This window comes from Ascaphus truei, chromosome 4 (assembly GCF_040206685.1).
Source record: "Ascaphus truei isolate aAscTru1 chromosome 4, aAscTru1.hap1, whole genome shotgun sequence".
Classification (NCBI taxonomy): Eukaryota; Metazoa; Chordata; class Amphibia; order Anura; family Ascaphidae; genus Ascaphus; species Ascaphus truei.
The window spans coordinates 77972981-77996369 of NC_134486.1; the positions used below are offsets into that span (position 1 = coordinate 77972981).

Consider the following 23389-nt stretch of genomic DNA (forward strand, 5'->3'; position numbering starts at 1 on the left):
CTGATTGTGATCACATTTCAGTTTAAATCAATCCTTCAGTTAATGTGACTCAGCAGCTACAAGCTATTCTTCTATTACTAAGGTAACTATCTATTGTTACAGTTTACAGCTCAAACTGCTGGGAAGATTGGTAACAAATCATCACAAACAGGAAAGTGTTACAAAGCTGTTACACTGCTGGGGAAGTGGGCTAAAACCTGGTATATAAATCAAAGGATGTTTAAAACTCAGTAAGAATGGCATTTAGAGTTCAATTGTAAAAAAATATATATACAAAAATCACTATCCAATACTACAGAACTGATTTATTTAAAAACATACATAAGATTTCAAGTTTGCTGCTTTAAAACTGCATAAATGTTTCAAAATATACAATTATTCATTTTAAAACTGTATACTGTATGTTTTACATCTCAACTCATTCCTAAATTGACTTTCAATACAAACGGTTGGGTTATGATTATATGACAATATGTGGAAGTACCTGACTTCTGTTCGAAAGGATGCATCACCCCATCTTGTTGTTTCAGCAATTCTGCTGAACAATCCTTCACAAATCCGAGGTATTAAGCCAGAATCGCCCTGTGACATGATTGAAATTCAAAAGAGTTTAGTATCGGTAATCTGCAAAATGTAGTAATCATCTTGTTATATCATTGATGCATCAAATAAACAGAAAAAACTAAAATAGTACAGCATATTTTAACACCTTTTGGTATGCCTCTGAAAATGAACAGCCAGTATTAGCATACATTAGCAAATTATAACAAAAACAAATATGTAAATTTGAAAACAATTATAGTCTATTTTTTTTTTACATCAATGTACTGTAATCAGGGTGTCTTTATTTCTATAACAACATTCCACCTATGCCGTACATTCTCAATATGGTGTACAGAGTACTGCAGTGCAATACAATGCTGTATGCCTAATACAGGCAGACCCCGCATTAACGTACGCAATGGGACCGGAGCTTGTATGAAAAGCGAAAATGTACTTAAAGAGAACCACTACCTTTTCCCACTTATCGATGCATGTACTGTACTGCAATCGTTATATACGTGCATAACTGATGTAAATAACACATTTGTAACAGGCTCTATAGTCTCCCCGCTTGCACACAGCTTCGGTACAGGTATAAAGCTGGTATTGCTGTTCAGGACGTGCTGACAGGCGCATGCGTGAGCTGCCATTTGCCTATTGGGCGATATGTCCTTACTCGCGAGTGTACTTAAAGCGGGGTGTGCCTGTATCTAGTTCCTGCTTTGGTGGGAAAGCAGACATCAGAATGTATAAGCTTATGGCGCACACCGCAGTTTCATGGAAGGAATGTATCTGACATTTTATTGTATTTCTAGCTGTGTGGTAAATTTACCAGGAAAAGATAGCCTCGGTTCTGAAAAGATGTCAGCCTTTGAAATGTAATGATCCCTAGTACAGTAAGTAGAATTGTACCAATACATTTTTTTTTTTTAATCACAAAAATTACATTATAACTGCAATGTTCTTGCACTTTTTTCAGTTTCAACAAAACCCAAATGTATACATACAAAAAGTTATAAGAAATTAACACACAAATTCAACGGCTGTACGTTAAAATACTGGAAAATGTGGTAACCAAATCAGAGCATTGTCGCAGTTTAAATAACATATATACAGACGATACAAAACAAAACAACGTATAGAGCATACCGGGTTGCCCATCATGGTATAGGACTTCCCAGAACCAGTCTGTCCATAGGCAAAGACACAGGCATTATAACCTTCAAATGCTGATGTGAGGACATCTGTGCCAAGATCCTTGAACACCTAGAATACATTACTCAATAAAAACATTTGTACCATACTTTTTATATAACTTGGATTTATCATATCTAGTTCTTAAATACCGGAAATATGTCCTCACAATGCAAGTCTGGTATCTTTCCCCTAATGCAAACCACACAATCTTACTTAACGCTGGAGCAAAATTAAATGCCATGGAGAACAAGTTACTGGCACACATGCACCAAAAAGATTCAACGTAAAAAAATAAATCAAAGTAAAATTACATTATTTTGTTCACTTTTCTACGTACATTTTCAACAATGCTCTGCAAATTAAAAAATGTGGGAATGCCAAAATTCCTTTAGATCAGTGTTTTTAACTAGGGTTCATAGAAACCATTGGGTTCCCCCTGGCATCCCTAAAGGGTTCCCTGCAATTTTCAGATCATTTTGCAATTGTACCAAATACAGAAGAATTTACAATACATTTGATCTGAGACACGCTATTAGAGAGAGTTGGGGTTCCTCAAAATTTCACATAGGGTTCCTTAACCAAGGGGTGCGCAAAGTTTTTTTGGCTGTAACCCCTGTCTCGGTCCCTGCGCTCGCGCCCCCCCCTCCCGAGTGACGTGACATCACCCCGCAACGTAATTTGACGTTCATTGTCATGACGACGTGGCACGTCACATGACCCCGCGGAGTCTTTGATGTCGCTTTGTAATGGCGACGTGAGCAGAAGACGGCTGAATCCCAGAACTACAGGTTGCAGAGGCCTTGCGCGGTCCCATGGCATTTAATTTAAATGCCTCGGGAACAGCGTGGTGCCTCTGCAACCGCCATCGCCCCACCAGAAAAATCCCGCGCCCCCCAGATTGCGCACCGCTGCCTTAACCAACAAAGAAGGTTGGACACCACTGCTTTAGAATCTAAATTACACAGAAAATAAACGCATTCTTTGAGCAGCTACAAAATCTGCTTCCTTAGAAAATACAGCAGCTGCGCTTTGTCTTACACAAACATTATCTGCAGGTCTATATTGCATTCCACATAATAATAATAATAGCATGTTCTTGTATAGCGCTGCTAGTTTTACGTAGCGCTTTACCGAGACATTTTGCAGACACAGTCTCTCCACCGTGGAGTTTACAATCTATGTTTTTGGTGCCTGAGACACTGAGATAAAGTGACTTGCCCAAGGTTCCCCTGCTTCAAACTCTGTGCCAGTCAGTGTCATTACTCACTGAGCAGCTCCTTCTCATCCTCATTACTACAGAATGCATGAATAAAGTACAAAGCATAGCAAGTTGCCTATGTACAGTAGGAACATACCCTTTCTTGAGACACATAATTAGCACTTTTACTATCGCCTGAAAAATAGGAAAAGTCATATGTGAATGTTTTGCTCCGATCTCTTCCCGAATCTCCTGTGACTCCATCTGACATCTGCATACAAAAAAAAGAAAGAAAAGGAATAGAAACATATTGCTGTGCAACAATTTACAAACATAGAATTTAAACAGAGCAGCCTAGGCATAATTTTGTTATTTAGAAAATAGTTAATGATGTGTACGACTACTGTATAGCACACAAACAAAAATGTTGAATGCAGGCTCTCTACAAAGACACTAGAGAGAGTCTGACCACAGAGCTCCTGCTTCGATAGACGGTGTGGGGGGGAGGGGGGGACGGAGTTGGGGGGAGGGACGGAGTTGAAGGGATGCGTGTATATCAAACAGGAGCCAGCACTCTCGACTTGCATGTTTGCTTGTGTTATGAAAAGGTTGATAAAGGTCCCAAAGGGCACCAAATCATCCTGCATGATAAAATATTCACCTTCTGCAAGTCTGGTGTGCTTGCGCCTGCTTGCAATACACGTACTGTGATATCTGAGCAATAGCCAGCCATAGGTTTATAGTGCTGTTACACTTCAAAATATCACATGCACTTTTAGCTGCTTACAATTAGTAGTTTGTACTTTAGATATCACGGTTGCCTTTAAAAAAGGCTATTTTGTATTGTGGAAATATATCTCAATGTTTAACAAAAATACAAATATGTACCTACCATACTGTACATACATTACTGTCTATACTTGCATTTGTATTTTAGGTGTTAAGGTGCTCGCATCCTAATAATTGCTACCATTTAAGAAGTTGCACAGAAAATAAGACACCCATGACAAGCCAATTATGCAAATGATTACAATGCAAATCAATGCACGTCCTTGGGATCCAAATAAACAATGCAAGAAAGATATGCAAGATGCAAATGAAGAAATAACCTAGTATTAATAGTTCAGAAAAACAGTGGAAGCATATCATCATACACTTAGATTGTAAGCTCCTAGGGGCAGGGATTTCCTTTCCTATTGTCTGATTTTATTTGTTGTACTTGTTGTATTATAATTCCGTGTACTCTATTGTCTCTCTTGTAAAGTGCTAATACAGCTGTGGGTGCTATATAAAGATAAACATACATCATCCTAAAGCTTTATTGCCATTCTCATTTTAATTTTATGACAAAAAGATTTTAACTGCATTTGCAGCCAGGACCTCCATCAGCTTGTCTTTTACAGTACATACTGTAGGTATATAAAATAAACATTTACTTGTTTGGCATAAATGTGTATTCAAATGAACAAACCGTAAATGCAGGTTTTTATTCTGAAGGCCATTGTACATGCTCATTAATTCTACTGCGTTTGAAATAATAAAAAGGCATGAAAGTCTGTAACAGCATAGCAACTTCTTCCTTCACAAAACCCTAGGGTATCACTAAAACAGCCACATCGATCAGAAAATAAACCTTGTATCCCACTTGCCTTTAGGTTGGTAATTGTTGTTTTCTTTCCTTCCATTTCAATAATACATTTAGCCTCCACATCCTTCTCCCTAAAAAGCAAATCGAAAAAATGCATTCAAAATGATAGCTATAAGATACACATACACACACGAAGAACAAGCAACCCTTCCACCATACTGCCTATAAAAACACAAAATAAAACGTTTAGTCCGCTGCACAACAAGAGATTCTCAAACCTTCAGTATCTGCCTTGCATATTTATTGCAAAACACTCCAATCACACAATATTTTGGGAAGTTTAACCTCTTTGTCAGGTGGACAAAAAAATAGAGGACATCCCTCTGCAAACATAGTGATCCTTCTTATACCCATCATACAGCTCTTGAAAGCCAATCCCAGCTATAATTTTAGGCGCCAAAAAGTATGTCACACTTACAGTAGCATCACAAAGTCTACATAATTCAATCACACATGTTAAATAACAATATGTATAATCTTTGCATCACCAACATTTTTATTATTATAATATATTATTAATAAGATATTATTAATAATATATATATATATATATATATATATATATATATATATACACACACACACACACACACACACACACACACACACACACACACACACACACACACACACTATATATACTAAAACACAAGTTATTGTTCTGCTTACAGTTCAATACTGTGAAGCCCACCCTCCCAAAATGTGGTCTCAAATTAAAGCACATGCTAACGTGACCTACTAAAGCCATTTGTCTGCCGTTGTCAGAATGTCTGATGTGCATTTGCATCAATTATTGATGTGCCAATCGTATTTTGCAATTGTGAGTATATTACCTCACGTTTTTATTGTGTAACCCCCCTCCTAAGGGGTTACTAGACGGTTGGAGTGTATCGGGCCCTACCCCGTGTTGCCATGTGACCCTGACATCACAGAGTATATACAGAAGGGGAAGGTTCGAAAAGGTGAGGTTCTCGGGAGGACAAGAGGGGAGCCCTGGGAAGAAGAGAAAGACGTTCCTAAAGTAATAACCCAGACCAGGCCCCTGAAAGCAGATGGAGTTCTACAGATCTTCAAGACAGGAAAACAGCACGTCACAGAGGGCCTCAGGAAAGAGGGCTCTCTGGTGTCGGTGGATCGGCTCTAACCGCAAGTCCAGATTCATGTGCCTTATCAGTCGGAAGTGGCAGTTCCCAAACAGGCTAACGGTCTTGTGCCCAATCGCAAAGCACCCCCTTGGTTTTCCCAAAGGGGCCCAGGTAATACGGGGTAATAGAAAAGATGGTACTGAAGTAATAAGGGGGGCCGGGTCCGACATAAGCAAGGAAATAAGTGAATACACCTCCATTGTAATGTTACGTGTGGGCACTAATGGAAGCAACAGAAATCCTGTATGTTTGTTAAAAAGAAGTACAATGTCTATAGTTTGAATGTGCACAGTCCCAATCCGTGGGAACCAGAATAAAAGACTGTCGTATTACAAAAATTCCTGGCGCCCATTATTACACATCCTTGCTGCCTCATCACCAGCCACCTAGAGCAAGCACCCCGAGCCAAGGTAATCCATGCTTTGTAGCTAAACATTGCACAACAATGTAAACTCCCTAGGTGCCAGGCAGGGAGGGTTACAATTGTGTATATCAAAAACAAAAAAAAACCTGTTGGAACTTATTGCGCTAATCTTCTGCTCTCATTTCTGTCTGTAATAACAAGAATGAACATCTTTATTTCTAATTACACAGCTACTCTACTACGGGCCTGTTGCATTACCAGATGTTCGGTCATTCGACAGTGTTGAGGTTTATGTAAAGAAAAGCACATTCAAAAGGAAAAAACTGAACACATACTAAAACTGGATTTATAATTTATTTAGTTAATACTATTGATAATTGTTGCCACTAATGTTTTATGATTTTCACTTGTAGATAACACTTTATATAGTCGACCAGACACTGTCCTCATTCTTCTTGACTTCTCCCCCCCCCCTCAAGATTGCAGACAGCTGGCACAGAGTTCTAAAACATATTTCCTCCATCAGAGGATAGTAAATTAACCATCAGTTCCTATTGCTGAGCGCTGTGATTTCTTACAATAAAACCAATGTTTACCATTAAGCATCTTGAATGATTACCTAAATTACTATTTCATAAAAATAGTAATTACAATTACAGCTAAAGCCAACGTTTTCATTCATAAGGTTTAAAACAAAAAGTTTCACTCAACAGTATTTTTGTGAAAAAAAAGACTAACTTGTCTATTAGTTGGATCTGGATTCTTGAAAAAAGGGACAACAAACCACATAGAATATAATATATTTAGCATAAAGTTACTCTGCATTTCTTGTCATGAATTAGGAAGCGCCCTAGAAAATTGCAGTACCACTGAGAACCGAAGTGAATTGATAACTTTACAGTAATAGATTTTATTGGCTAAATCCTAGTGATTGACGCTTCAAATACATCTAAGGTATGTGCACTTCTATCTAGTTTTTATCTACGGTCTTAAAAATACTTGTCCAATGTTCTGAAGTCAATCACCACCAAGATTTAACGCATTAAACAGAACTGTAATAAGTTCACTAATACTGCACCATTCGAAAAGGACAGCAAAGCCTTCCTCTATTGAGTAAACATAACAAAACTGTCCCAGTGGAGTTGGCAGGGCATGCTGCAATTACATTTGGGCAATGGGACCTGTTGCTCACACTCCAGCCTTCACACTGCTTTATTTTGTCCCTGCTTTTGGAAAGACAGGAAAAGGAGACAGATCTAGAGAACACATATGGGACACTGTACTTTCAGTCAGCAGCGATGGAGTCAAGATTAGAAAAAGGTGGGCTTGAATCCAAGCATCTTAAAAAAAAAAAAAGATATATAGATATATATATATATATATATATATATATATATATATATATATATATAAAATCAAAAAATAAATAGATGATACCGTTCTGTGGCTAACGAAATGCTTTTATTTGTGCGAGCTTTCGAGATACACTGATCTCTTCTTCCGAAGAAGAGATCAGTGTATCTCGAAAGCTCGCACAAATAAAAGCCTTTCGTTAGCCACAGAACGGTATCATCTATTTATTTTTTGATTATTGAAGCTCGGCTAACACGGTACTGATACCTCTACATACACATATATATATATATATATACACACACACACACACACACACACATATATATATATGTATATATATATAATTTTTTTTAATATATGCAGCATTTGATTACTTCTATTGAAAACTAATCAACTAAACTGCAGATAGATTAGCAAAATCCTGGTTCACAGCTGCCATTCCGTTTCAAATCAATCCTTCAGTCAGTGTAACTAAGCAGCTACAATATATTCTTAGGCTGTGTCCATGATTATCGCGTGCGACCGCGCAAGCGGTGCGATGAATCACATTATTGTGAATGGCGTCTATAGTGTGCCTGCACGTCGGAAAGAGCGAAGCTACAGGAGACAAATTATTTTCTCTTTGTAGCGCGATGGCCGGGTCACGCGAGCGGTTCGCCCAATGAGGGTGAATCAGTTCTATAACGTCACTGCCACCCCCCCCAACCACACACACAAATCAGCCTACAGCAATGAAATCTCTCCTGCTACAGGCGTGCGACGCACGAATGCTCGCACAAAACAAACCATGGCCTTATATTACTTGGGTAACATTATCTATTGTTACAGTTATCACAAACAGGAAAGTGTTAGAAAGATCTTGCAGTGCTGGAGAGATGGGCTAAAAACTCCTAAAGAAATCAAAGGATGCTCAGTATCAGGGCTGCAGATAGCTTTCCCGGGGCCCAGAACTAAAGTTTCCACCGGGGACCCTCAAACATATGTCAGCAGCCTTGCGAGAACTCCCCCACCCCCGTGTGTACATACACACACACACACACACACACACACACACACACACACACCCCTTCCCCCTTTCCTTACCCGCCTCCCTCCGTCTCTTACACACACACACACACACACACACACACACACAATAAGCCCCCCTCCCCAAATACACACACAATAAGCCCCCCTCCCCAAATACACACACAATAAGCCCCCCAAACCCCCACCTCCCCCCAAAAAAATAAATCACACACACCTTAGGGGGTAAGGAGCCCGGGAGAGTGCCCCAGGGGGGCCTGGGGCATGTGGACCCTTGAATGTGCCTACTAGAGACACATGGCCGATGAACAGGAGAGTCCTGTAGGCTTGCGGAGGCCTAAGGGAGGGACAGATGGATGGTGCAGAGGGAAGGGGAGGGCCCTCCAGTCCTGTAGGAGGGAAGGGAGGGGACGAACAGATGGTACCGGCAGCCAGAAAAGGGGGGGGGGCCCGTCTTGCCTGCAGAGAGAACTGCAGTGTTGCCGACAGGGAGGCCGGTCCCCTTGCCGGGCCGGGTCCAGGACAACAGTCCCGGCTGTTTTCCCCCCCCCCCCTGTTTGGCAGCCCTGCTCAGTATATTAAAACTCATTACAAAATGGCATTAAGAGTTGAATTTTAAAATAAAAAAGGTAGCAAGTATTATTTAATACTACAGAACTGATTAATTTCAGAAAACAACATGTAGGATATTGCTTGGATTGCTCCTTTAAGAAAACATATGTACCACCATTCTGCGAGTGTCCACTAAGATGGACCCTCCACAGAAAAAGATGAAAAAAAAGGGCAGCATGTATTACTGCTGCAAAAACTATTTCTAAATGCTTACATTACAACAACAACAACAACAACAACGTAGCAATCTGCATAGGGACTTCTTATATGTTGTTTTTTTTGGGCTTATCATAACCAGGGAAGTACTCTGTGCTGATCTGTGGCGTCACAGTAAAAAACGAAATAAATACGGCGGAGGACTACAAACATGGCCACAGGGCCTTTTATAGAAAGCTACGCTCTCATCTGTCCAATGGCGTTTCAGCTTTTCTACTGTCCGCAGGAGCAAGCCTCGACACCACGGCAATTTTTAATCTTCCAGTTTGCCCCTGGACCCCGCCGTTCCTGAACCAAGGGGTCCCAGGACATGGGGTGCCCGCCCTGTTCAGGCAATATTAAAAAAAAAAATAATAATAATACAGTTCCCAGATGGGATTGCTAGTTTAAAACACTGCGGTTAGTTTTCTTTAAATAGGACTCCCACTTAAAGCCGGCAAAAGTAGCTTATTTCATTCCATTCCATTTAGTGCATTTCTTGTGGAGGAGATGGAGATTCTTGGGTAATAAATAATATAAAAGGGCAAGACTCACCCTTGACCTCAATACATGAATCAACCTCTCAGGACATACTTGAAAATGAGAGGTAACTCAATGTATTTGTCCTGGTGACATATTTTATAAATAATACACACATTTCCTAAGGCAGCAGTGCAGTATTGCAGCTTCAAAAAGGAAAGCCTCTGCATTTTACAATATGCGGGAAGATTGAGGTTGTGTGTATAGTTGTATACCAGTTTTTATTTTGTATTGCATACTGTATAATTAGATTATTTGTCCCACACTAAATCCCTCATAGGCTTCTTCGAGCAAGTCTATCCAAAATGTAGTGTAAGGTGCACCGCACAAAGAGCTGGTCATGTGGCAATAAAATATGATTTATTCAAGCTGCATTAAAAAACGGTGGAGGGTACAAAGGCTCCTACGCGTTTCGTGCCGCAACTCCTTGATAAAGTGCCTCACGGCACGAAACGCGTAGGAGCGTTTGTACCCTCCACCGTTTTTTAATGTAGGTTGAATAAATCATATTTTATTGCCACATGACCAGCTCTTTGTGCGGTGCACCTTACACTACATTTTGGATACGCTTGGATTTCGGACGTGGTTGCACGCTTAAGGACCTACAGGGGAACAACAGTCAGTACTTTTATGCTCTTCATATGTTACCCGAATGAGAAGGAGAAGTGATGATACTCTCACTAGATATCTCCAGGGAACAGCGTTTTATTATATGCGGAATTGAAATTGGAATTGTATCTGAGTTTTCATTATTCCCCTGTATGGTTATCTTTTCAAATATATGAATTGGAAAATTTATAGGGACCAAGCATTTGAGCTCCTACAGAACCTTCGTATACTTCTTCGAGCAAGTCAGCTGGTTTTTAAAGTGCTGTATGTTCCAGGACCACAGGAAATTAAAAGCAATGACTTACTTAAGGGGTCAAACTGCGTAATCATTGCATTTTTAAAGTTAATTTGTCACACAATAAGATGAAATAAAAGGAGTGGTTTCATTTCCTACATCTACTCTCTTTTGTGTGCTATCACTATGTTGGGCAAGACCTTACCCAGGCAATGTGCCGGCCACTCTGCTCTGCCTTCTCCAGGGTGGTCTCCGGACAGGAAGGGGTCCATCTAAAAAGTCCGGCAAAGACTTCAAACCACCTCCAATTGAAATGAAAAACTTGATTTCCAAAGAAACCAAACTTTTCAAATATGTTAACCGTTTCTTCTTTAATGAGTCCACTTAGATGGTTTATCTACCACAACACACATATTGTGCGTGATTATATAAGTACAATAACTCATAATTAGAAGGTGGGAATCTCATGACCAATGTCACAGGTGTTTAATAATAATATAGACAGGATTTACACAGATACCTGTTTTACCCATTGTTTGACTCAAATGCGAGGTCAACTACATCTGGTCACTTTAATTTTGCCTATAGTATGGATCACTGTTTGAATAACCTTCTGTGGTTTAATCTACAGAATAAAAATAAGAGAGGGATCTACCTTTAAGTTTAGAAACTAAAATGTAACTCCGGGTTACAAGAGTGCAAGAATAAGTTAATATTAAACGTGTAGTTATACAGTACCATGTCCAAAACGTTTGGTTTAATTATTTATGTATGTCATTATTTGCATATAACCTGCCTTTCATACTTTACTTATACAAACAAATTCTATTTGTTTTCTATTTTGAAAGGACACTACTTTAGAATATTTTTAGCGTCCATTAAAACAATTGTTACTAGTAGGACTGGGGGGGGAAGAAGTGTTACAAAACATCCCAAATTATCTGCACTACAATGTTTACAATGTGAATAAGGCTACGTCACCGCTAGGGCTGAACGGTGATGTGTGTGTATATATGTGTATGTGTATACATGTGTGTGTATGTGTATACATATATATATATATACTAGCTGATATACCCGGCGTTGCCCGGGATGTAAATCCGTAATAGGTAGTATTTCTAAATAGGGTAAGAATAAGTTGAGTATTTGGTGGAAAGGTTGTATAATAATGTTGAAAAGAAACATGAAAGAAAATGTAATCCGATGTTGTTTAAAAATGGTTTATTGTAAAGTTATTGTGAGTTGGCGAGTGGCTGGTGAGTGCGGTGTGGCGGTCCCACTACGGTGGGAAGGGGTGTGAGGTGGTGGGTGAAAGGCAGGGGCGGGGGGGGGGGTGAAAGGCAGGGGCAAGGGGGAGGAAGGCAGGGGCAAGGGGCGGGGGGAAGGCAGGGGCAAGCGGGGGGAGGCAGGGGCAAGCGGGGGGAGGCAGGGGCAAGCGGGGGGAGGCAGGGGCAAGGGGGAGGGAAGTCAGGGGCAAGGGGGGGGAAGTCAGGGGCAAGGGGGGAGGCAGGGGCAAGGGGGGCCGGGGCAAGGGGGTGGGTTATTTAGTGACTGGGTCGGTGGGTTATTTAGTGACTTTATTTAGTGACTTTATTTAGTGACTGGGTGGGTGGGTGGGTTATTTAGTGACTGGGTGGGTGGGTTATTTAGTGACTGGGTGGGTTATTTAGTGACTGGGTGGGTGGGTTATTTAGTGACTGGGTAGGTTATTTAGTGACTGGGTGGGTGGGTTATTTAGTGACTGGGTGGGTGGGTTATTTAGTGACTTTATTTAGTGACTGGGTGGGTGGGTTATTTAGTGACTTTATTTAGTGACTGGGTGGGTGGGTTATTTAGTGACTGGGTGGGTTATTTAGTGACTGGGTCGGTGGGTGGGTTATTTAGTGACTGGGTCGGTGGGTGGGTTATTTAGTGACATTTATTTTGTGACTGGGTGGGTGGGTTATTTAGTGACTTTATTTAGTGACTGGGTGGGTGGATGGGTTATTTTGTGACTGGGTGGGTGGGTTATTTAGTGACTTTATTTAGTGACATCTCCCCCTACCCCCGCCCCCCGCAGCTCCCATACCTCAGGCGGAGGCCTTAAGATAGTGGTCGGGCAGGCCTGCATTTCCCCCCTGCATCTTACCCCCCCGCAGCGGCATGAAGCTAGTTTCAGGCCGTCACACCCCCCCCCCCCCCATGCGGCGGCTTTGGGGGCATGAAGATAGCGGGCGGCATGCCATTCCCTCCAACCTCCCCCCCTCCCATACCTCACGCTTGAAAATAGCGGGAGGCCGTAGTGGAATCTTTGGGGAGGCGGGTGGGTGTCACGTGGTGAGGTGTCCCTGCCGCAGCCGCCACTGCCCTGCTCCTCCCGCCGGCATGTCCCGCAGTGCGCGGGCAAGCATGTTTGCAGGCTGTGAGGAGGGTGGAAGGAGGCGGTAGGGCTGTTGCGTCGCCACTGAGGGTTGTGAGGTGATGGGAGCGGCGGCGCTAAACCCCCCACCCGCACGGCCAAGCAGCGTTAAGGGAGTGGAGTGGAGGTGAGTTGCGGGTGAGGGGGGGTGATGAGGGGGGGGGGAGGTGAGGTTTGGGTGAGGGATCCAGAGGGCCAGGCCTCGGGTGAGGAAGAGGAAGGGGTGTGTGTGTGTGTGTGTGACCTTTGGCCCGTCACTCCGCCTCAGGCCAATGAGAGGTGTGCGGGGGCGGGCGGGCCAAGGGAGCCATCTCATTGGCCTGAGGCGGAGTGACGGGCCAAAGCTCCAATGCGATTTCCCCTAGGGACAGAGGACAGACAGACATACAGTGGTTTCAGAAATATATATATTATTATAGTGTGTGTGTGTGTGTGTCCCGGCTCACGCGATGCGCACCGGTATGCGCGTGCACACACGCTCACCGGTGCTCAAGTAAATTCATTTTTCATACTTTCCAGCGCGCTCAGCTTCCCCTGCAGCACCCCCTCCCCCCCCACCCTCCTCCCCAAGCGCTTGCAAAAATTTAAAGGCCACCCGGCGCTCATGCTTGGAGAGCTCTCCAAACATGAGCACGCTCAGCGCCAGCGGGGACAAAGCCTTAGGTTTCAATTATTATTCTACTATCCAGTTAAGCTTTTAGGACCCAAGTTACATAACTGATCAATCTATTTTAATTAGGATACTGTTAAAAAAATATATATATATATATATATATATATATATATATATTAATTAAAAAGGTCTCATATGGCCAAGTGCTTCCACATTTCTACAACCTGAGCCAACTAGGACATCATGTCCTGGAAAGGCGGCTTGAAACCAAATCTCAGATCTCACATGAGCATAGTTCAATGAAGTCATCCTGTTGCACTGCCTGTGACTGCACAAAGGCCCACATTCAATTGTATTAAACATTAACCCACGTGCTGATAAGGTCAGCAACCAGTCTGATTATGTGAGCAGCAGTTAACAAAACAGGACGATCCATGGCAAAACAGTATATCTGACTTTCCAGTAAAATACAAAATCAATGATAAAGAAAACCACATACACCGTAGTTCCTCACAGCACAATTTAGAGATGGTTATTTCACTTCTAAACTGAATTAGGTTGTCACTAATGTTATATGTTTTGTGATTGAAAGTATTTCTTTCTTACCTTGAATGTACTGTATATACAAAAGTATTTAGAGTATAAAATAGTCCATACCTCATCCTATTATTTAATATGCATAAATTATAACATTCAACATATGTAATATATAAAAAAAAACTATTAAAAAAAGTCAACAAACGGCAGACATCACTGAAGAATTGTGTCGTGTACTAAACCGATATGCACAAATGAACAGTCTTCGTGTGAGGAAAAAAATTAAAAAAAAAAAAATTGGTTTCACTTTAACTAAACATTCTGTTTTAATCAAAAATTGTGCGATTTTGCATCGTCTTCCCCCTCCCTTCTCGTGCTTTTTACCAGCAAAATTAATGTCAACATGAGAATTCCTACGATTCTTATTTTAAAAGGTAACATATGTTTCAGTGAGAGCTATTTTCGCTATGCTTTGTTTATTTACTAGGAGTTGTCATTATCGGTTTGCAAAATGGGAGGCTCGTGACACCACAAAGGCTCCTGTGCGCACAGCAGCAGCTGCCACTGTGTTTATATTAACTGCATGACATATCTGAAAAATGGCTGACAAAAAAATGGACGTTTCTTTCCTTATTCTGAGTATAACAGCTGTAGCAAAGCTCTTACATATTTTACCTGGCCAAGTAGTAATAAAAGGTGATATACTTTTGCTTTTTAATAGCACGGCTGTAGAGTTTTCCTTGCACAACTGACTGCTGCGTAAATCTGACAATCTCATTGCCTGGTGCACAGGGAGATCAGGAGACAGCAACAGCGGACAATATGAACCAAACCTGGTTCACCCACTTCCAAGGTAGTGACGTTCCCAAAATCTCTAAATGAAATCATTTACATTTCCCTGCGCACATACTAACCATATGGTGAAAGATTGTCTTCAAAAACATCAACAAATCCAATGTCAATTTAAAGTTTACATAACTACAGTATATTTGATACACAATACCTTTTTTTTGGCGTAAAATCTTTGAAGCAACAGTGCCATCTATGTGACAAGCTTTAGCTAGAGGCGGCGTCTTTGTATCTGCCTTTAGAAATAAAACATATACTAGGTAGCGCAAGCTGTGTATTTCTGAGGGATTCTTTCGACACAGAACTCTGTATTTATAAGATGTTTCTCTTATGGGATTTATGAGCTGCAATAATTGCTTCCTATCCTTTCCTCAATTACAAAAAACAAGCTCTCTGCTCACTTTTTATTAAAACACGCAGTTCCTGTAAGCAGCATGTTGCTTACAATAAAGATAAAGCATTTGGCTATAGCCGTCCTATCACTTAAAATACAATTCTTATGGCAAAGCGCATTTAATCCATTCTCTAGGTATTCATTAAACTGCATTTTTCTCAGGGTTACACCAAATAAGTACAATACTTTTTCAAATTATTTTAGCTTCAGAATACCAAGAAAATCTTAATGGGTGGCCATCTGTGACATATTTCATATTTGAAGACTAATGGACATTAAAGCAAAGTGGATGAGTGTTCAACATGCACATTTGAAAAATAACTATCAAAAAAATTCTTCCCCCCCCCCCCCACATTGCTGTTTAAAGATGGCGTCAGAGTGTGTACAGCGAAATATCAAGCGGCGAGGTGTGTGGCGGCAGAGCACCAGTTCGGTTGCAGTCCATTCCGGAAAAATCATATATCTTTAGTATCTATTTCTTATAAACCCAAGAGTTTTATGGTCAAAGACCTGAAACAAAAGCTTTCAATTTTACATTTGTAAACATGATTACAAATATACTAATCCTGAACTTCAGAAAACTATACAGTAGTGGAGAATTCGTGCGTAGTAAAGTTTAAACTAGGTTGCAGTGAAGCTGAAGGACACCTGTATGTTTTGTAATTTACTTTCAAGTGCAACATTAGAGAAAACAGTTGCTGGCTAAATACAGTCTGGACTAGGTGAATTCCTAAGTGAAAACAACAGGTGTATTTTATATTTCAAATCACAAGTCATTATTTCTTTGAAACTCAAGCAGGATATTTAGAGAAAGCAAAGACTGTGTAAAGGATGCAAAATAAAATAAGAGAGTCCCTGCCCCGCAGGGATAATAATAGCAGAATGTTGGGGCATTATTAAAATGAATGAGAAATCACAAGGGTTCACAATGGAAAAGTGAAAACACAATTGGATGAATGTGGGAAACACCTTTTTCCCCTCAAGCCAAATTTTGATATTCTCATTTACCATCACTGTTTAAAACATAATATGCCCATCAGAGACAGTTTTCAAGTTAACACCAGTCATAGGTATAACGTTGGTGGAAAAGCTCATGTCCCTGGGGCTTTCTCCAAGATGCAATTTGCATGTGCAGCTCTCCATGGTATTGTGTGTAGAAAATTAACAAAGGCCTATTACTGTACTTTGTTTGTGGGAACAACAGATTTAGACCAAAACTTAGAAGGGACTAGATTGCAATTCACTCATTTGGCCCCACTACCTGCTAAAATTACAATGTATGCCATGCTACACTGTGGAATTAAATTGCTCATACAAAAAAGTGATAGTGTTCATCCTCTTAGGTATTCTAGAGCAACCATAAAAAAGGGGGTGATTGACATGCATGAGCAAATGCAGTTTCTGCCTTTGCACCAAAGTTCTTTCCAACCTCATTTCCTCATAACAACTCTGATTATCTTAAAATCAGCACTACATACTGCAATGTTTGCTTTTTTTCGTTTATTTTTGTTGTAGGATTGAAGTAGTGGTGTTTCCGGAGCTCCAGGGAACCCCCTACTTCCAGGGGTACCTCCGTAATAATAATAATAACTTTCTTTCCTATAGTGCTTATCTCCCAATAGGACTCAAAGCGCTTCACAATTACAATATATGTGCAATAAGGAGTACTGTACATAGGAAGTTTTACAGACACAGTCCCTGCCCCGTAATACATAAAGTGATTTGCCCAAGGTCACAAGGAGCCGATACCAGGATTTGAACCTGATTCAACCTCGATGTTAACACAGAGTCTTTGCTTACTGAGCCACTCTCGGTATCTTTGTTGCGTTTAAAGGTCCTGGTCACATGGGCCAAAAGGAAGCCATAGCGGATGACATCACAGCTTCCTACAGGCCCGCATGACACAGGACATTTAAACACGGCCATTATGTTAGGCACACAGTTTCTCTGCCTGCGAAGATACTGGTACCTCCTTCAGAGGTCTGTATCTTGGGATGCAGGGAGACCAGAAAGCTAAAATTAATGGGGTTCAGCTCCGGGGGACACCCTACTTCAAACTTAGAGCAAAAAAACAAAAACAAAAAAAACAATGCAACATGGTGCTGTTTTAATATGTCAATCCTATCGCCAAGGCATTACTGCCAAGAATAACCCTCTGTAACCAAACAAGTATATTTTGGCAATAAAAGAGAGCTTCATGTTCAATACGTTAGTTTGCATATGAATCAGCAAGTAGATGTACCACGGGAATTTAATCAGCAAAACAGGTGCCTGTCCTATTAGTGGGAACAGGACATGCTTAGGAAGCAAGATAACATTATAGGAGTTAAACTCATATATAGACTTCTGGGGCAGGGGCGATTTCTGCTTTAATAGATTCTTACATATGGTATAATCCAATTAAGGGAATAAATGGAGCACTGCATTAAAACACTTTTCTTTGCGTTCATCTTCCTCATCGATTATCTAATCACCTACACTGAGGTATAGGACCAATGCAGAAACATTGTATTCAATTATAAAGAAATTTAAAAAAACGTTGAAACCATACTATATAGTGTCAAAATCAAGTCAATGTGTGCATACTATTTGTATTTAACAAAACAAATATGACACCAACACTCCTATGTCTCTATAATGTGCTACTGTAAATCAAGTTAACAGTGCAGAAGGGGAAGAGGAAGGACAGACACAAATCTCTCTACCATTTGTATTTCCATCAAAAAATATTATTTGGACCGGGCTACTGAAGCGTGAATATTTTATTATACTAAATTAACTCGAAAACAAAGTTGCCATTATTGCCCCTTTTTTTGCATACAAAGCAGCATGTTGCACAGTCATGCAAAACTTTTCACAACAGACAACAAAAGTAAATAACTCCTCACACCTTTTACAGTAAAAAAAAAAAAATTATATAAAAAACAATTAAAGCAGCAATCCCCTAGGATGCACAAGTTTAACTCCTATATTTTCATCTTGCCCCATGAACATGTCCTAAAAAAAATAAAATTCAAATGTTTGTGTTAAAAGTGATAATTTGTCTTAATCACTAGCTTCTGCAAACAACAACAAGCCATGTGCAGTCACTTTGGTTCTCAATGGAAATAAGCAAATGTTTTCAAATGTCCTTTACAAACACAAAAGCAAAAAACCACACTAAGGCGTGTAATATAGTGCGCGTCAATAAGAATTGGCTGTGTCAAGGCCTGGCGTTCAATACTTCAGCTGCGCGTGTGCGCGGCAGCGAGTGGTGGCGCGGCAGCGAGTGGTGGCGCGGCAGATCACAGCAAATACATAAAATGTTATATTTTCACGCTGCTGCCGTGCCACGTGACGCTGACAAGCCAATAACTGCTGCTATCGCTGTGACGTCTATAGCCGTCACACCACCGTGCCACGTTCATGCGCACCAGCGCCTACTATATTCCAAGCCTTCCATGCTACATTTTCACCAGATTATTAGAAACGTTTGCCACATTTTCTCTATTTTTCATGCAAACGGTGGTAAATGGCAGTACAGTATATAAAAGGGCCTTGTGACTTTGCAAGTTTACTTTTAATGCTTGCTGAACTTTCTAAAAATAAAATTGGATGAATTTAACCTGGTTCATAAACTTCGTCTATTGCAAATATAGGTAATTAAATAGTATGGGATAAATTTGGACTAACAATATTGACACTTATTTACAACAAACTTTACAGAGTCATTAACCCTTTCAGTGAACAACAGCCATTCCAGCACCAGAACCATGTGATAACTACTGTAGCGATCACATGACAGCACCTCTCCCCTTTACATCAGGAATGGAAGCGATAGCTCGTGTTAGCTTCCGATCACTCCCAGACATACGACGAAGTGGCACAATAATAAGTGAACTAGCATGCCAACCCTTGTGATGTTCACTAAACGTCATTGGGGCACTGGAAGGGTTACACATCATTAGCTCAAGGAATGCAACAAAAAGCAGTTGTGATAAAGATTGGGACCTGTCCCATATAAAGACAGGTAGTTGGCGATGTAAGGCATCTAAAACGTTCTCTAAAGAGATAATCAATTTGTCTGCTTCACTTACGAATCATCAACTGCTCTACCAAAGATCTTACTTTCCACTTGGATTGTAAGCTCTGCAGGGCAGAGATTTCCTTGCTTATGGTCTAATTTAGTTTGTTGCACTTATTGTATTATAATTACCTGTACTGTATTGTCTCTTTTGTAACGCACCAAGTACACTGTGGGCGCTATATAAATAAAGATATACATACCTGCGGTTCATCGGACGGATTCGCACTGCTACTTTGACGGATGCCATATCTCATGCCTGTGATGCCTGGGGCTCACTTAGAGCGCGCGTTCAGCGGAACCTTCAACAATCTCACAAGAACTACTGGAGAGGAGACCAAGTATCTGACAATAACTACAGTGAGTACATGAATACAACCCCCTGATCAGAAACCAGCATGGGCAAGTGCGTGACTGGTCAAGGGTACCTCAAATAAGCCCAAATCACTTACAAGAGCCTCTGAGTTCCTCAATGAACCCTAAAATCCCCACAAGAGCACACTAAACCTGTCTGAAACACTGCCAAGAGCCTGGTAGTGCCTCACCCCCTGCTGTAACTTAAGCAATCTCCTGTTAAGTGGGCTATATTGTGTTGTTTCAGGCTACAAACAAATACAAATCATTAGGCAACTGGTGGTAATTTGTGTTACACACAGAAATGCCGCAGTCTAAATTGGGCTGCCCAGCTGTCATGCAGGACTTGATGTAGCGAGTCTCCCGTAATGATCAGTGATTCAGAAGGAAGGAAGAGCAAGGGATGGGAAAGACAGAAGTGCCCCGCCTCCAAACCTCTCTGTAATCCTCACAGCTCACTGATTAGTTCTGATTCATCATGTGATTGGTTTCTCTGCACTTGTCGGCTGCCGCAGTGCATGCTGGGAGTTGTAGTTCTGCGCCTGAGAAAATGTTAGGATATAAAGCACAGCTGGACCACAAGTTCCAGGCGTCCAAGAGCTGGCATATGGTCATTGGTCATTTTATCCACACGCTGCTGGCCGTTTACACAAAGGGTTAACACTGTTTAATGTGCTGAAGTGAAGGTTTTGTCTATATATTTTTGCAAACCTTGGTTTTTTTTTTACTTTGATTAGTTACTTCAGATACACTGACTAACATAAAAGATAAATAGTAAGAAGTATTTGGAGAATGATCTCTAGGTGATTGCAAATATAATTTAACCCTTACAGTAGCATTGTAACAACAGTTTAAATATTGTTTTTGGTTTATTTTGTTATAGTCTATATCAAGGGTGCGCAAAGTGTTGGAGCTGCGTCCCCCCCCCCCCAGTGTGACAGCCCAAGGGCTCCCCCCCCCTTCTCTGTGACCCGGCGTCAAATGGCGCCGCGGGTCACGTGACCCCACAGCGTCATTTGCCGTGCGTTACCATGGCGACGCGTTCAGAAGCTTACAGAACCCCGGTAAGTTGAGGTTGCAGAGGCCTCAAGCGGACCCCCAGCATTTAACTTAAATGCCTCAGGGAAGAGTGCGGGGCCGCTGCAACCGCCATGCCCCCCTCCAACAAAATTCCGAGCCCCCCAGTTTTCGTACCCCTGTTCTATATGTGAGCACTGGTATAACACACTGAGCACAGTGGGAAAACCGTGTCACTCAGCGATCCTATTTAACTTTTCTGAACAGGAGAAACCTGTTTTCAAGGAAGAGTGAAAATTTCCAAAGCACATGAAAATGTAACAAGAGGAGCGTTATTTGCAACATATTTTTGAGACCGAGTACAAAAGTATTGAAAGATGAATATTTGTTTTTTCTTTTCCCTACAAAATCAGGTAAATACTGACAATGAGGTATTGCGTCTCAATGACGAGATAAAAGCTATGAGGGATGGCATAGACGACCTGGAGAACAGGGAGAGGAGGCAGAATCTACGAATCCGTCATGTCTGAGTCGATGTCTGCAGAAGCCCTCCAGCCATATCTTAAGAGACTGCTTACGTCAATTAACCCTCGGCTACAAGATGGCGATCCTTTTGATGGATAGAGCCCATAGAGCAGGGGTGGGGAACGTCAGGCCCGAGGGCCATATAAGGCCCCCGAAATCATTTGGTCTGGCCCTTCTAAGGCAACTGCTATAACCGGGGTCACGCTAATTTAAAAAAAAATGGCCGTCGCGCGCCCGATCGGGAGGAGGTGGTGTGAGGTGCCGGCAGCCCTACACGATCCCCAGCAGCCATTGTACTAGCCCCAGCAGCCACCGTACTTCTCCCCGCACTCCCCCCGCAGCAGTCCCCGCACTTCCCCAGCAGTTTCCCCCCGCACTTACCCCACCAGCCGCCCTACATGTTCCCCCCAGCAGCAGCAGCAGCAGCAACTACTGTACCAGAGGTAGGGGGGGGGGGGGGAGATCTGTGTGCCTGCATGCCTGCTGTGTGCCTGCCTGTGTCTGTATGGCCCACGAACGATGTTATAAATATCCAAATGGCCCTTGGCAGAAAAAAGGTTCCCCACCCCTGCCATAGAGCCTTAGGTCTGAGATTTGATGACCCTAAAATAAGCAGAGATGTGGTTCTAAGACTCCACCAATATGCAACAACGGATAGGGTTATAAAAAGCTGCAGAAACAGAGGCTCCATTGAATTTGAAAACAACTCCATCCAGATTTTCCAGGATCTATCCAGGGTGACAATTCGAGAGGAGAGGGCTGCGACCTGTAACGGCGATTCTCCAGGAAAGGGTATTCACCACCGGTGGGCCTTTCCGTTCTGCCTGGTGGTAAATAATGAAGGCAGACAGATCTCGATCCGTTACCCCGAGGAATCACTATCTTTTCTGTCGGCGTTTTGTCTGACCCCTAGGGATGGATCCGGCCAGCACCGAAGACCTCGAGAAGACAACACGGATGACGATCGAGCGGTTGAGGATTCGGTTGCCCGGAGATTTAAGACAGACTGTGATGTTATGGGTCTCTCGTTGGGTTCGCGGCCATCTCTTTAACCAGCGATCCGGCAACCACGTATGTGTAGCTATATTTGTTTTCTCTTTTCTATCTGCTTTTCTCCCTGTCTCCCTCTATACTTTTTCCAATCTATTATAGGGTCTGTTTTACATACGGTTTGGAGTCTGCTGCCAGCCCCCTGGGTGCCGGTCTACTACAGCTGTTCGGTGGATGAAACCGGTGAACACACAGATCGAACGCCCCCAGCATTTAACTTAAATGCCTCTGGGAAGAGCATGGGGCCGCTGCAACCGCCGTGCTCTCCCCAACAAAATCCCGCGCCCCCAGTTTGCGCACCCCTGGTCTATATGTGAGCACTGGTATAACATACGGAGCACAGTGGGAAAACCGTGTCACTCAGCGATCCTATTTATCTTTTCTGAACCGGAGAAACCTGTTTTCAAGGAAGAGTGAAAATACCCAAAGCACATGAAAATGTAACAAGAGGAGCGTTATTTACAAGATATTTTTGAGACTGAGTAGAAAAGTATTGAAAGATTAATATTTGTTCTTATATTTAAAAGATGTAACATGACAAATGTCATGTAACAAAAAGATGTAACAAAAAATATTTTGTTAACCACTTTGCTTCCAGAGGGACCCACAAAGCGAAATGCATTACTGGTTCTGCTGGACGCAAACAGGTAAATTAAACGTGAGCCTTAATCCTGTTAGGCAATTAACACACATCGTTCCGGTCCCCATAGGTGTGTGTAGAATTTTATCTAATGAACAATAAAGGGCTTATCGCCCTTAGCAGCACGCTCCTAGAGGGCACCACTATTAGGGTGTGAATAATGTATTTGGCCAATACACCTGCAGCTGCTTATTGGGCCGCTTGTGGGAGGTCAGTGCCTCCTTTTTCAAGGTATATAATCTCCCAGTAAGGTCCCTGTAAATTCACTTTTCACTCTACTT

General features: G+C 41.8%; 1 protein-coding gene across 6 annotated transcripts in view; it reads right to left on the reverse strand.

Annotated features, from left to right (window-relative positions):
• KIF16B (kinesin family member 16B) overlaps positions 1–20319 on the reverse strand; it is a 318925-nt gene extending 298606 nt beyond the window's left edge. For 2 of the 6 annotated variants that reach the window (XM_075596069.1, XM_075596070.1), the window contains exons 1-5: positions 19726–20306; positions 4588–4657; positions 3096–3209; positions 1693–1809; positions 485–582 (exon numbers count right to left, since the gene is read on the reverse strand). In XM_075596069.1, coding sequence (XP_075452184.1) covers positions 485–582; positions 1693–1809; positions 3096–3209; positions 4588–4657; positions 19726–19772 — 446 coding nt within the window. In that variant the 5' untranslated portion in view covers positions 19773–20306. Of the gene's footprint in view, positions 1–484; positions 583–1692; positions 1810–3095; positions 3210–4587; positions 4658–19725 lie in introns of all 6 variants that reach the window. The other 4 variants (XM_075596067.1, XM_075596066.1, XM_075596065.1 and 1 more) reach the window with 3 other exon arrangements.
• Positions 20320–23389: the final 3070 nt, after the last annotated feature.